Genomic DNA, 14,980 nt, shown 5'->3' with positions numbered 1-14,980 from the left:
GGATGAATTTAATTCCTAGAAAAGCCAAGTCATTCTGAGTCAAACCTAGTGAAGTAAAGCAGATGATCAAGCTGGGTAACAGTATGTGTATAAAACTTTTACTGTAAGTACAACCTTTCAACATCACTGTTCTGGAAAGTGTATTTAATATAAGACTAATGATAGGTGGGCATCCTACTTGTATATGCTGGACAATGCTTCTTAGAATTTATTAGGCTGTCCAAAGTCAACCATAATCAACAAAGGCAAAGCCAAGCCATATATACATTGTTTTAAAAGACCCTCAACAGCCTTCCCCTTAGATACATACACATTTCTTGTAAGAATTAAATCTAAATTAATAATACTCAGAAAAAAGAATTAGGCGCTGAAACGTTAGTTCAGGAAAACACTTCTGTCTCTACATCCAACGGGATTATTATTCAATGAAACCTCCATTAAAGAGACAGCACATCTCAATGACAACTAATGAAAAATGTCACTGTCACACACACACACACGGTATTCAACATGCCTACTTAAATAAATCCCATCTACAACCAATTACAGTATCTAGATTTTTAGAGGACTGTACTTTTAGATACTTGTTCTATTTCTGGGGATAGTCAAATAATAAAACCAAAACGTAACGGCTCAACTCAGAAGAACTGAGATGAGTAAAGTGTATGGTATCCCACTTGACATCCCTTTTCCAATTCTGCTTTCTATAACTTTCCGGAGAGAGAACGGAGTAGGTGGGATTCATGGCCAATACTACCAAAGGCAGAGCCGTTTCCTGACAGTAACACCTTCCCCATAATCTTCTTCCCTGCAAACTTCTCCCGGATTAGAGTTAAAAAAAAAAAAAAAAAGGTTTGTGTGCACATCCAAAAACAGTAAATTTGAAACAAGGCTCCTGCTCCTGTGAAGTACTATGAAAAACAATCAAGACTCCAGAAAACAAGAACTTACCGGAGCCACTGCTTGCCTCTTTGTTTGAGATGGCACCTGCAGACGGTAGCAACTGGTGTACCTGTGCTTGCTGGTCTGAGCGGCTGCTGCCATTTGGGACATTTTTGTTCCACATGTTCACATTTTTGTAGTTGTATTTGCTGGGATCTCCCCAAGCTGAAGTCCCGTCGTCAATCTCCATTTTGCGACGTATGGATTCTGGGGATGGCTCCTCCCAGCCCGTGGGTTCTTCCTCTTTCGCTGGGGCTGGCATAGGTCCTCCCAGCCAGCCTGTACCAGGAGGTTTGCCTGTTGCTGGCGGGATGCCCCAAGATCCGACAATGTCTTGTTGCTTGTTCCAGTCTGGAGAACTGACTGGCTTTGATGAATCTCCCCAACCTAGAGACTGATTAGACTTTGGAGGGTCTCCCCATCCCTGGGAAGGATTCGGTTTAGAAGATTCGTCCCAGCCTGATGAATTATTTGGATTAATGTTATTTCCCCATGTAAAAGAACTAGTTTTACCGAGTTCGTTCCAACCAGAAACAGACCTATCACTGTCGCTACCTCCTGAGCTAGACTTCTTGTTAGCCTCACCCCAATGGTTACTCCTTGAAGTTTCTCCCCAGTTATCACTGGCAGAGACAGACCACCCTTGGTTTGACTTTTGCCCATCACCCCATCCCTGTTTGTTCTTTTGCGAATCATTCCATGCGGACTTCTCTTCTTTGCAGTTCCCCCACTGATTGCTCTTGACCATTCCTGTAGCAGCAGAGTCATCTTCCCATCCCCCCTGGCAGCTTGAGCCTTTGGAATCTCCCCACCTCAGAGCAGGTTTGGGATCTCCCCACCCCGATACAGATGAGGTATCATTACTACTAGGGCTAGTCTTATCTACACATGCCCCTGAGTTAAAAGTCTGTGTTGCAGAGCTTCCCCAGGCCTCTGTCCCATTGTCAGTCTTTCTCTCCCCTCTAGGTGATGTTTCGGTATCCCAGGCAGTATTCTGCTTAATAGGAGTCTGTCCCCAACCAGAGTTGGACAGGACACGTGGATCTAAGTCCGTTCTGTTCACAATGCTTTGGAGTAACGTGTGCTGATCCATCTTCCTTCTGTCTCTACTCTGACTCTCCCCAGTCCCTTTCTCCTCGAGGCGTCCAGTGCTTTCTGTGCTACCTTCACTCTCCACTGCACCTCCCGTTTTGGCCCACACACTGTTTTGCTCATTTGTCTGAGATGTGGCAGAACCCTGATCCTCTTCCTCAGTAGATTTCCATCCGTTTGTAAACTTCTTACCGTTGCCGTTTGCACTGTCATTGGAATGCTGATTGCTAGGCAGTTTGTTCCATTCCACGCTGGGTATATTAGTGCCAGTGTTTTGTGCAGGAGTTCCCCATCCTCTTCGACTTCCTCCAGAATTTGCACCATTTCCCCAGGATGCACTCTGGGAATTCACTGCTCCAGACTCCCACACGCCTCCTCCTTTATTTGTGTTAACTTGAAAGTTAGTGCCCACAGGCCCGTTTATGCCAGGCTGCATTAGAGTTGCGTTCACAGTGTCACCATTAGCTTGGCCATTAGGGCTTGAACATTTGTCTCCAGAGTAATTAGAACCATAGGCACCCCATGTAGTACCGTAAGAGCCTCCACTTTTTGACTCTCCATTGCTAAGGTGAGAAAGGGAAGTGCCGTTTACAACCGAGGGAGCCTGTATCTGAGGATGATTCATTGTGCTCACACGCCAGGCCCCTGTATTACTAGGCAGTTCATTATTCTGTACTGAACCGGAGTTTGGTAAACTAGAGGTCATAAAGTTAGTAGTGTTATTTGGTCCAGTCATTTCAGTGGTAATATTTTGAGGTTGACCACTGAATGAAACCTTCTGTGTACCACTTACTTCAGATTCACAAGTTTCCTGAAGGCTTCCCCAGGTACCATGGGTGGAAGCACCACCCACTTTAGAGTTAATACTCTGATTGTTAGGCATCTGGCCTAAGGTACTGCACTGAATATTGATGCCAGAACTACCGCTCCCTACAGGCCCTTTTAGGGCAAGTCCGCTGTTCTCTAATACTGGCCAGGCACCATGGTTGCTAGCTGAATTCAAAGTGCTTGGATTTAACCCTCCATTTGATGAAGAACTTACAGTGCCCCAAGCATTCATTCTATTGTTGCTACTTTCTGATTTGCTTTCAGGAGCATCCACAGACACCTGACATGTGCTTATTATGGCTCCGTGGGAAAAACCCCACGGCCCAGTACTGCTTCCATGGCCCACATTATTGCTGCTGCTACCAACCACAAACTTGTTTTGGGATCCAAGTCCAGTGCTGTTCCGAAGGCCATCGTTTTCACCGCCTGCGCTCCCTGAAGCCATGATAGTGATGTGTCGCTCTGATTCAGAACTGGAGGCAGAATCAGCATCCATACATTCTGAAACCAACTCCGGATCACTGCCAGGGACCGAGGGCCATGCTTCTTTTTCAGGGGAGTCGTTCACAACAGCATTCTTACAGTTTGTACTAGAGTCACTTGTAGAAGACACAGGTCCCCGCTCTGAATTTTCATAATGGGATCCTGAAGTATTGTGGTTTATATCTAGAATAAAGAAGAAACACAAAAATGTATCAAGTGTTTGAAAAAAAGATGGATACATTATAAATGTGTATAGCTCCTCAACAAAATATAACACTTGGCAATATAATTACAAGGGCACTGGTTATATCCCAGCCACCAACTTTCCATATTCAATAATTAATTCCACCTAGGCAGGGAATTTTGCTGCTTTGTTCATTTATGTTATTCCAAGAGCATACAGCAGTACCTGGAACATAATAGCTCTCAATATATATGTGAATGAATGAATGAACATATCAGCAAATAAAGAATTTGGAGTCAGGAAGGACAAGGTAGAAATGATTTATTAGGATGATGAAGCAACCTAGGCTTGGGAGGCCCAACCTCAGGAAGGAAGGCGTTGGGATGCAAATGGGAAATGACAAGTGGACAGGCCAAATTTGGTGAAATGTACGAGAGATATATTAGGAACCCTTTTCTATCCACATGTTTTTAGAATAGCTATTTCACACAACTGTTTTGGGTACTATAACAAGTTTATAAGAATTATAAAGACTTTTCCATTATATTTGCACTTCATTAGTGTTCAAATTCAATCTGAAAAATACAGCACACAAGTAGAAATATTGCCTTCATAAAAATGTGTTCAGAGCCATGTTTATTAGAAGACAACAGAAAACGGTTGATACGCTAAAGAACAAAGTTACGATTAAAAATTCAACTGCTGACATCGAAGACATTAATGACTAGTCATATAATCCTATAAACTTAGACTTACTGCTATGTATTATCATCTAGTTATTTTACTGCTTATAATATTTTCCCAAATGCATCACTCTCATTCAGTTTAAAAATCTGGTTAAGTTAGAAATCTTCAGAGATAAGATGCGGGCATTTAAGACTGTCCTCAGGGGGTTGTTCATATTGTAGTTCTTTACTACAATAGTTATCAGAATCATATTTAGTGTAAGTAATACATATGCTTAAGTCATATCCCAGACACTAGGTGCTGTAAGCCCAGAAAGTAAAATGTCACTCATTGTGATGGTATAGTGAAGTGAAAGTCACTCAATCATGTCTGACTCTTTGCAACCCCATGGACTGTAACCTTGCCAGGCTCCTTTGTCCACGGACTTCTCCAGGCCAAAATACTGGAGTGGGTAGTCGTTCCCTTCTCCAGGGGATCTTCCCAACCCAGGGGACAAATCCAGGCCTTTCACATTGCAGGTGGATTCTTTACTGTCTGAGGACCCGGGAAAGCCCACTAGGGTATTGCTGATATGGAAAATCAGATTCAACATGCATCATTATTTCTCAAAGCACAATTGCTAAGCAGCAAAAGGTGAAGTGCTAGAAAGAGTAACAACAACAACAACAACAAAAAGGTGGGGGGGGGGAACTAAACAGAGACAAAAATGTATACATAACTCATCAAACATATATTTTTTCTCAGAAGTTCTCTAAGTGCTTCTGACTTCCACTAATTAAAAATTACTTGGCAGTTCGAAGCTTCCAAGGAAAGCTTTTCATCTTTCAGTGCCCATGAGGAGGATTTTTCTCAGGAAATAAAGCACACAAAAACATCAGTCTCACTAACAGACCAGTGCCTGCACTGCGGGCGATATCATTCAGCACGCTGGAGCACATGCGTTATGTGGAATGCTGTCACTGAATCCTTGAAACAACCCTAGAGTAGGCATTACCTTCACTTTACAGATGAAGAAATGGAGGCTCAAGGGCTGTAGAAAATAAGGTGAGAAAATCAGAATTCATCCTAAAGTAAAAAAGCGGGGTGGCTCAGAACATATCTGGAACTCTAGAGACACCCAGACTGAAGTCTGGACTCTGTGTAGTAGCTGCATGACCACACTAGCAAGACGGGAATACACACAGTACATACGGACTTCTTTACCTGGTTGTTAGTTAACCTAGTTTAATACGTAAAGTATGCAGCTCACTGCTGACTTCAAACAAGTGCTCTATGAAGGGCAGTTTGGTGCAGTGATGCAGAGCACAACTCTCGAAGCCAGCCTGCTTGGGTTTAAAAGTCGCTCTGTTCTTTACCAGCTGTGTGACTACCAGTAAGACCCTCAAAACTTCCTGTGCCTTGGATTCTTCATCTATAAAGTGGGAACAGTAACAGCAGCTACGTCACACAGTTGTAAGGATTAAATGATGGCTATTAAAACTGCTCTGAACTGTATCTGATTCAGATACAAATGAGGGCCATTATTTTTTCACTGATTAATGTGTATCAATGATTATCATAATTTTCAGTCCTATCTCCAAAGTTCTTCATTCCACCATACCTCTCTCATAAAGAGCAAAATTAGAAACCATACAACAACGTGCTTACTTTAAACCTCTACTTAGATATCTCAAAAAGGTGGTTAACTCCACAGGGGCCTCCTCTCAAAGGAAAAAAACAAGCCTGCTTCTTTGCCAGTTTTCTTCATCTTGGTAAGTTTCCTAAAACCTAAGATTTATCCTTGATTCTTTCCTGTGGACAGCTAATCCAGAACATCAGCAAGTCCCAAACCTTCCACTTTTCTCCAAACCTAAAACAATCAAGCCATGGTCTGTAACAAAAGTATTCTGATCTAAGTATTTGCGTGTGTGTGCATTCGTGCGTGTGTCTTGCCACTTCCCATTCAACAGGAATTAGAAAACAAGACTGAGAAAGACAGACAAAACTACCCAAGTTGAAAACAAAGGAATGGACCTGGGATTTAACACTGAAACATAATCAGCATTCCCCTAACAAGAGGGAAAAGACAGGAATCTGTCATCAGTACAACTATTCAACTTTGTGCTAGAAGCACAAACTGATGAAATATGACCCCCAAATGAGGTCAAGATAGTAGAAAAGAAACAAAAAGGGTTAATGTGTAAAAAGCCGGTTTTCCTATGCACCAAGAATAATCAATAAGAAAATGGGATGGAAAAGGATCCTAATTATAGAAACCACAAAAAGTATTAAGGAAGCTTTGAAATAAAGTTAACAAAAATATTCGATTAAATTTTATTGCAGGTCATAGCGCATAACCTGATTAAGTATAAACTCGCTCCTCAATAGGAAGATATAACAATGTTCCTTCTGAGTTTAATTTAATTATAAAAAATTACTAACAAGAGTCCGTAATTTGATTAGAGATATAAAAATTTTTAAACTCACATAAGACAAATAAGCGGATTTAAAAACTTTTATCATGCACTAGTTAAACAGCACTGTCCTATCAGAGTATGTAAGAACAGAAAAATTAATCCAGAAATGGGCCCAAGTATATTATCTAAGGTTATATGCCAAAGGTTAGCTTTTTTTTTTTTTCCAAAGGTTAGCATTTTAAATCACCTAAAGAAAAGGAATATTCAATACTTTTAAAGATTTCTTAAATGAGATGACCTATCAAAAGTAAATCCAAATGATTCAAGTGTTAAAGATGGAACCATGAATTTGTGAATGAGAATTCTGTATACCTAAAAGCAAAGAAACCATTAAAAAACAAAACAAAACACAACACTTGATTACTTACAAGAAAGGTAAGGTTGTTTTCTTTTTTTTTTAATGTCTGAATACATCAAAAGCAAAACGTCCCAGAAAACAGCAGAATACACTTTGCAAACCAATTCTATTATCTTTAATGGTAGTGAAACTTTCTCACAATCTGGCCATAACCTAGTTTGGAGGGGGGTTATGGTCCACACCTGCCTTTTGCTGTGTATGCCCATGTATTTTAGGAAAGTAAGAGATGCCATCAGTAATTATTAGCCAAAACTCCATTTTTAATCTGGAACATAACTTGATACTTTCCCAAAAACACAAATTAAGAGGCAACCTCAAAAAACTGCATTTACCAACCATAGGTCACAAAGACCACTTTTTGTTATGAAAAACACTTCAGCTTAGATAGAAAAATCTGAGTGTGTGGGGGGTGAGGGGATGGGGGGTCGGGGGTGGTAAGGGGGAGTGGGGTGGACAGACATTAGCCTGACTACAGTTATAAAAAATGCAGGACTCCTCAGTGATCACAACTAAAACATTTCAGAGTCAGAGACTACTTCAGAATTGAAAGAAGTCAAATAATACACTTCCCTCACACACAAGGCGGCCAGAATCCATCATTACAAATGGTCTGGGAGATAAACATACAGCAACATTAGTAAGCAGAAGATGACAGTCGCGCGTCCCCAGGAAATTGGGAGGAGCAGTGAGACTGTGGGAGCAAAGTGGACAGTTCCATTTCACAGTGTAACGCAAACACAAAATTTAAACCAAGATTTGGAAGGCTGCATTTAACTGGGAAAAAAACATCTGAAATCTAAAACCAGCACCCTACTCTCATACAAAATTATGATAGGAAGACTGAGGGCAGCTCTAGTACTATACCTCAAAAAGAATATTAAAAAAAAAAAAAAGGATATGCAGAACCTAGAAAAATAGTATAGATGAACTTAACTTGCAAAACAGAAATAGAGACACAGACTTAGAGAACAAACATATGGATACAAAGGGGGAAGGGAGGCCTGGGATTGGCATATGTATATTACACATATGAAATAGATAACTAATGCTCTGTGGTGACCTAAATGGGAAGGAAATGCAAGGAAGAGGGGATATATATGTATACATGCGGCTGATTGACTTTGCTGTGCAGCAGAAGCTAACACATTGTAAACCAACCATATCTCAATTTTTTTAGAAGGGGGGTGGAGTGGGAGGGAATTCCAGGCAGTCCAGTGGTTAGGACTCTGCTTTCTCACTACCAAGGGTCCAAATTCAACCCCTGGTTGGGGAATTGAGATCCCGCAAGCCAGGAGGCATGGCCAAAAGGAAAAAAAAAAAAAAGAATATAGCAGTGTATTACACAGCACCTATTCAGAAAGAAGATACATGGGGTAAAGCAAAGACTGGTGAGAATTCAAGGGAACTGCATAATTCATTCATGAAGAATTTAGATCCAGGAAAATTCATACATTTTTCTAAGTTAAATATGTATCATGTAACAAATGAAATAGCCAAACATATGCTTTCTGCCTTAAAGACTTTGAATCTCACCAGAAAGAAAGGCCTTACAGCATTTCCAGGAAGTATGAAATGTTATCATTTGGAATACGAGAGAACTTTAGAGGCACAATTTCAAATAGCACTTGAGTGAGAAAGTGAAAAGTGTTTTCCTTAGTTATTCTAATCTCTAGTCCAGGGGCTGGCAAAGGTTTTCTGCGAAGGTCCAACTAACAAATACTTTAGGTTCTGCCAGCCAGATAGTCTCTGTGGTGACTGCTCTACTGCAGCAGCTGGAAAGCAGCCATAGGTAACGTGTAAATGAACAGGTGTAGCAGCCTCCCATAAAAACAGCCTGAGAGCCTGGGTTAGACGGTTAGAGACAAAAGCAGTACCACAACCGGATGCAACGCAGGGATTCTGACTGGTTCCTGGCCTGAGAGATGGGGTGAGGGTGGTGGGACACAGCTACAGAAGACACTCCCAGGGCTGCTGCTCTAGACTAGAGGCTGCGTGTCTGAACTGAGTCAGTGGTGGGAGCAGTGCAGAGGAGGGAGCAAAGCCAAGCGCTGTTCTGGACTTAAAGCCAGCCGGGCATGGTAAACCAGTGGCCTGTGAGACATGAAGAAGAGGGAGAGTGAAGCATGATTCTAAGACTTCTAGACGAGTGAGTGGATGAATGGGGGTGCCAACCTTTCGAGCAATGGGATCCAGAATGAAAAACCAGTATGTGGCAAGATAATTTGAGTTCAATTTTGAATATGTTGAGTCTGAAGGGCCCAACATCAGCTGAAGACATCCAGAAGACATGAAACCTAAAACTGGGGAGAGAGATGAAACAAAGCCATGGGAGGGAATAAAGTCTGCAAACTGGTCAAAGGAAAATGAAAGAATGAAAGGGCTTTAAAAAGGAGAACGTGGTCAATGATTTAAAAAAAAAAATGTAGATATCTATTAAGATAAAAATGGGTAAGTCTGGTTTTTTGGAGGTTTTTTGGTAAGTCTGCTTTTTAAACCACAATTAAAAATAAAAAAGTCTGGATTTGGCATTCAGATCAGTGACCTTAGCAAGAGCTATTTTAATCAAGTGAGCAGAAGCCAGATGACAGAGGACTGAAGCAATGTATTAGAGAGTCCAAGTATAGATTATTTTTTTAAGAACTCTAAAAGAAAGTAGAGAGAAATTCTACAATAATCCCAAGAGAATGGGAGTTTAAAGGAATTTCTTTTAAAGATTATAAAGACTTAAACATGTTTACAGACCATGGGACACACTTAGAGCAAGAAGTCACAGGACAGCAAGGATGTACATTTACTGCACTAAAAAAAGACAGTTGAGCACAGGTAGATGGACAGTATTTTAACCTTTAAACATTTCTGGTAACTTTAATATTAACAGTTTTTCATTAAAACAGCCCCAATTTTTAGTAATTCACCATTATACTTCACATTTCTTTAAGTTTCTTAAAAAGAAAGAAAGAAAGAAACACAGGAAAATCTATAGCATTAATACAAAAACACTCACATACCCCTCACCTTAGGAAATATACTACTAACATAATAGAAAACCCCTGTGTACTTTCTCTTGATTATATCTCATTTCTCCCACAGTAGGTAACTGAGAAGTAACCAAACAAAATGCTATATTTGAATTCATTCATATGCAAGGCATAATGTTGTTTTGAAAGCTTTATATTTTATATAAATGTATATGTATGTGTATGTGTGCTAAGCTGCATCTCACTATAAACTAAAACACATTCTTGGTACCATCTGCAAAATTCTGAATACAAACTACATATCACAGGATACTGCTGAAAATATCCCTCTTTTGCTTAAGGGTGACTGTGGTGTCATAGTTGTATAGAAGACTACCTTATTCTTTAAAAAATTGTCTGGAGAAGTAATAAAGGTGAAGTGCAGTGAAACTTAAGGCACATGCGTGCATGTGTATGTACATATAATGTACTGACAGCAGCTGGATTTCAGTGGAGGGTACATGGGTGTTTATGGATATATTTAATTTTTCTGAATGTGTCATGTCGGCTGATGATAAAATGTGACCTGGGACACTCTGGCCCACAAGAACAACACTGCCACCAGCCCTGGTAAAGCACAGTAGTCCCCCCAGATTCAAGGGTTATTTGGGGAGTAGTAGGGTCTTACACCTTAAGGCTTTAAGAAATCACCGCGAGAGTGATGACTGAAACCATCACTAAGTGTGCATGGCCCAGCCACAAACTGGCAACTCCACCTGCAGAGCTGTGTGGTTTGACCAGCGCAGGGCTCAAAAGAAACTTAAAATTAACATTGGTCACAGTTGCCGTGACTTCTTTTCATCCTTCACTCTACTTACCTGTAAGCCTATGAAGGATTTAGTTGTGTGACCTCTAATTTAGATTAGACACTAGCCCTCCGCTTCACTGCAGTGAATAAATGAGAAATGCATTCCGTGAAGCCAAGGCAAGTGTATCCAGCACTCCTCATCTTTACTATGTAAACTTTTAGGTAAATTTCTGTGTGCTACTGTATGTATCAATTTAAATGTCAAATCTACTCCATCACCTCTCTCTGGTCAGAAAACTAAAAAGGTCAAATACAAATAGACGCAGACAGTTAAGGATGTGTTCCCACATTTCTGAACTACTTATAATTTCACAACACGCAATTATCAGGTTTCTCGGCTATCGTTCATGCTATTTATGCTGTCCAGTACACTGCTCTTCATTGATCACTAGGCTATTTTCTAATCTGTAAAATGAAAATTAAACATGTTAAAACAGTGTGTGGGTCACAAGCATCCCCTAAGGGTTATCACTATATTATTACTGTCACTATTATTTATTATTGGCCCTTCAGGAGCCAGGACTGACCTAAGAAGTCCTCTCTAATAAACAGATACCCAACGCTCCATTATGTTTCTATTATCATTTCTAGCAGCACCTACAAAAAATATTTTAACATAAATATGAAACTATGCTGGTAAAGGGGGATTCACAAATGTTTAAAAAAAGACAAAAGCACAAGTCTGGTTCCCTTGAAGAATGCTTTGCTTGCATCTTCTGCATTCTGTCTGGGGATTTAATTCTAAATTTTAGTCAGATTGCTGTACCCATCTTGTTTCCATCTTAAGTCTCCACATTAACACTGTCCACCTTTGTGAACTTGTTTTAGAAACAGGCGGGATATCTTTCCTTCTCAGCCCCCCTTTTTTGAAGACTTCTTCCTATGTCCACATCTTAGGCTTCTTTTCACCTGAATGTATACCCATAACACTTTTGGGTTTCTTGACCCATACCAATCTTTGAGAAAATTCTTGTACTCCCATTGTTTCCACTTCAAAAACAGCTTTGCTCTTTCATGTCCCCAACTGAAAAAAGCATATTCAACATGTATTTCCTAAAGTTACTATCCCACTTTCCTGTTTGTTAAATATGCCACCATTGCTTAGCCTGCAGTAGGTACTCAAGAATTTGCTGCATAAATCATCTCTCCGAGGTCTTAACCACAATGACGCTGATGACTCAGTACAACTGCCTCCAACCTGACTTCTTAGAGGAACTTCAAATCAAATTATTAATTGCTTGACATCAGATGTAACATGTCTCAACCAGACTCTTCCTCCTGAAAAGCACAGGTCCTTCTAGAAAAGTCTCAGGGAAGATAATTCATTCAGTGCCTAAATATCTGACCCTAAACTAGCTGCTAACATGTCACATAGCACAATCCTCAAGGCAACCTTATAGACTGGGCGCTACACTTCACAGATTAGCAAAGGCGGTCTGATAAGTCATTTGGCCAAGCTCACACAGTGGTAAGTGTGTAGGGGTAAGTATTAACTCAGGCTGATGATTTAAGTTTGTATCCTTTCCAATAACTCGCTTCTCTAATTACCTATGCCAGAAAATCACACATGTGTCCTCTGCCTCCTCACCTACCACATCCAGTAGGCTGCCAAAGCACCGCATGGTTGCTACGTGCACAGCTTTGGAGTCAGACAGATCTCAGTGTGAGTGCCGGCTCTGCTACTTATTAGCTGTGAAATACTGGATGATAAAGTACAGAGCAGTTCCTGCCATGGAAGAGAGCACAGAGGCAGAAAGTGAGCAACTCTACCTGGGACAGTTAGGAAAGGCTACTCAGATGAGACTCGGACACACGGAGCAATTAAGTGACCTGCTAAGGTCACATGCTGGTATATTGTGGAACCAGGGCTTAAAAAACCAGGTCCATTTGGCTCCAGAGACTCGGGCTGCTTACTGGTCTGCTACTGCTTTCATGTGTGGGAACCTTGATTATCCTCAATTCTCTACATGGCTTGGGATAAAAGCATCAAAACAGTTCAATAAATGAATGGACAAACCAATCATCAGAACACAGGGAAATAAACTGGACTCTGAGAAGACTGTAATCACATACTGGACTTATTTTCTGCCTCACCATCATTAATGAGCTGAGAAAGCCATTCTGGGATAATAACCAAATGCATGTGCTCCGAACAGAACTTTCATGGGTGGTGGTCTTTTTTTACCACACGTGGTAACTGATCTCAGGTCATTCTTGTCTTGGTGCCTCAGTTTCCTCTACTGAAAAGCAGAGGTAAGAACAGCTGACACCTCACTGGGTTGTTGAGGATTAAATGTAGTTAATATGCACAACTGGTTAGCATGTAACTTTAGCTCTATAAGCGTTTACTAAAATGGGTTAAGATCTGAAGGGAGAGTGATAGTTAACTTACAGGAAACATTTTAAGATTCCCCATTCACAAGTTCCTGCATAGAATTCTTACTTTACAACCCAGATACTGATGAATACAAATACATCACCAAATAGGCATGAATTTATAAACTTGCTACACTGCTAACGATGATAGTTGGAGTCTCGTAAGAAATGCCTTCTCTCACCTGACTGGTTTTTGCTGATCTGCACCTCTCCGTTATTTTGTGGCTGTTGATTTGTTAAAGCACTGCTTTCTGACTGGCTGCTTAACACTTTAACAGCAGATCCCAGGTTTGCTGCTATGACGGGAAAATGCTGACCCCTCTTTAGAAGCTGCTTATGCTCCTGGTGGCGAAATCGAGGTGGAACTTCCCGGGGGTACCGAGGCAAGGCCTGTGGTGGCGGCTGCGGCTGCGGCGGCTGCTGCGGTTGCTGCTGCGGCTGTGGCTGCGGCTGCGGCTGCTGATTGTTGGCTGTGGCTCGCTTGGCATTATTATTAGTGCTGGTTGCTGTGGAAGTGCCGTTATTAGAGTTGGCAGGCTGAGGCTGGCTTACACTGGGCTTTATCTGTTCTGGCACTAATCCCAACAAAAGAAAAGGGGTGGAAAAGATTAGCCAGTAAAGTGTACCTCCATTGCAAGCCATCTAAGCAAAAAGGCCCCAAGGAAAACAATCCTAAAGGAACAGGCTCTTTATGTGTGCAGGGGTATCTTCATTCACGGGCTCAAGTTTTCTCGGGAAGGATCACTGCCAAGCATCAGGTTTTGACTTCAGCTACCTACCTATCCGATAAAGGAATGGACAGCTATCAGCATTCCCTGTCTTGGATGACAGCTCAGCTCACCACCTCTCTCCCTTGTTATCTCTGATTAGAGAACAAGCACTGATCATACAACTCTCTAACTCACAGTAACTAAAAGAACAAAGATGACAAAGTTTTGGTAATCCCTAATGAATCCTCAAGTCCCGTGTGACTGTTCTGAATTTGCCTCATTCTTAATGTGTTTGATCTCTAGTTTTCATCTTTGAAAGATAACACAAGAGTAAGGGCAGAAAATAATCCTGCTAGTTCCCTTACAAAAAGACAAAGTTAACATTGTTTTTTGTTATTAAAATGTAAAATCTGAATCAAATAAGAAAAATTCAGAAGAGGGACAAAATGCAAAGATCATACGATGAAATCTGTGAGACTAACCTAAACTAGAGAAATAATTTGAATATGCTTGCTTAAGCAAATTGGAGAAACAACAATCTGTCTACTGTACAAACAGTTGGAAACGACAGTGAATTTTTGGACTCCTAAAAGAGATTAAATAAGTAAACTGGTAGAAATCCTCTAAGCCAGGGAAAATATACCCAATCTCTAAAACTAGAGAGAGGCAGCACGGTCTATGAACTTTTGGTGCCAGACAGCCACAGGTTTCAATCCCAGTGCTGCCTTTAAAAAACTGTGTCCCTGGACAAGCTGTGTAAACCCGAGCCTGTGGTCTCCTCTGTGAAACAGCGTAACACCTATTCTCAGAGAGCTATCCTAAGGTTGAGTATGTTAATAATGTTTACAGAGCACCAAACATAAGGCGAGGCAGCACACCCTGGTTTACTGTGCTTTGCATTATCACACTTCAAAGATACTGCATGTTTGTACGAAAAGTGTGTGGCAACCCTGCATCAAGCAAGTCTCTTGGCGGCATTTTTTTTTCCAACAGCATCTGCTCACTTTGTCAGTCTGTTTCACCCTTTGGTCATTCTCAC

The 14,980-nt window shown here is 41.0% G+C and overlaps 1 protein-coding gene across 6 annotated transcripts in view; it reads right to left on the bottom strand.

Annotated features, from left to right (window-relative positions):
• Positions 1-14,980, bottom strand: part of TNRC6A (trinucleotide repeat containing adaptor 6A) — a 96,340-nt gene that overhangs the window by 31,871 nt on the left and 49,489 nt on the right. For 4 of the 6 annotated variants that reach the window (XR_006343093.1, XM_043914538.1, XM_043914539.1 and 1 more), the window contains exons 5-6: positions 13,414-13,806; positions 952-3,528 (exon numbers count right to left, since the gene is read on the bottom strand). Coding sequence is in view for 5 of the 6 variants with exons in the window: in XM_043914538.1 (XP_043770473.1) it covers positions 952-3,528; positions 13,414-13,806 (2,970 nt within the window). In the remaining variant the exon portion in view is untranslated. The remainder of the gene's footprint in view (positions 1-951; positions 3,529-13,413; positions 13,807-14,980) is intronic. The other 2 variants (XM_043914541.1, XM_043914542.1) reach the window with 1 other exon arrangement.

This window comes from Cervus elaphus, chromosome 10, assembly GCF_910594005.1.
Source record: "Cervus elaphus chromosome 10, mCerEla1.1, whole genome shotgun sequence".
In the NCBI taxonomy this organism is placed as follows: domain Eukaryota; kingdom Metazoa; phylum Chordata; class Mammalia; order Artiodactyla; family Cervidae; genus Cervus; species Cervus elaphus.
This window is presented reverse-complemented; position numbering and strand designations above follow the sequence as displayed.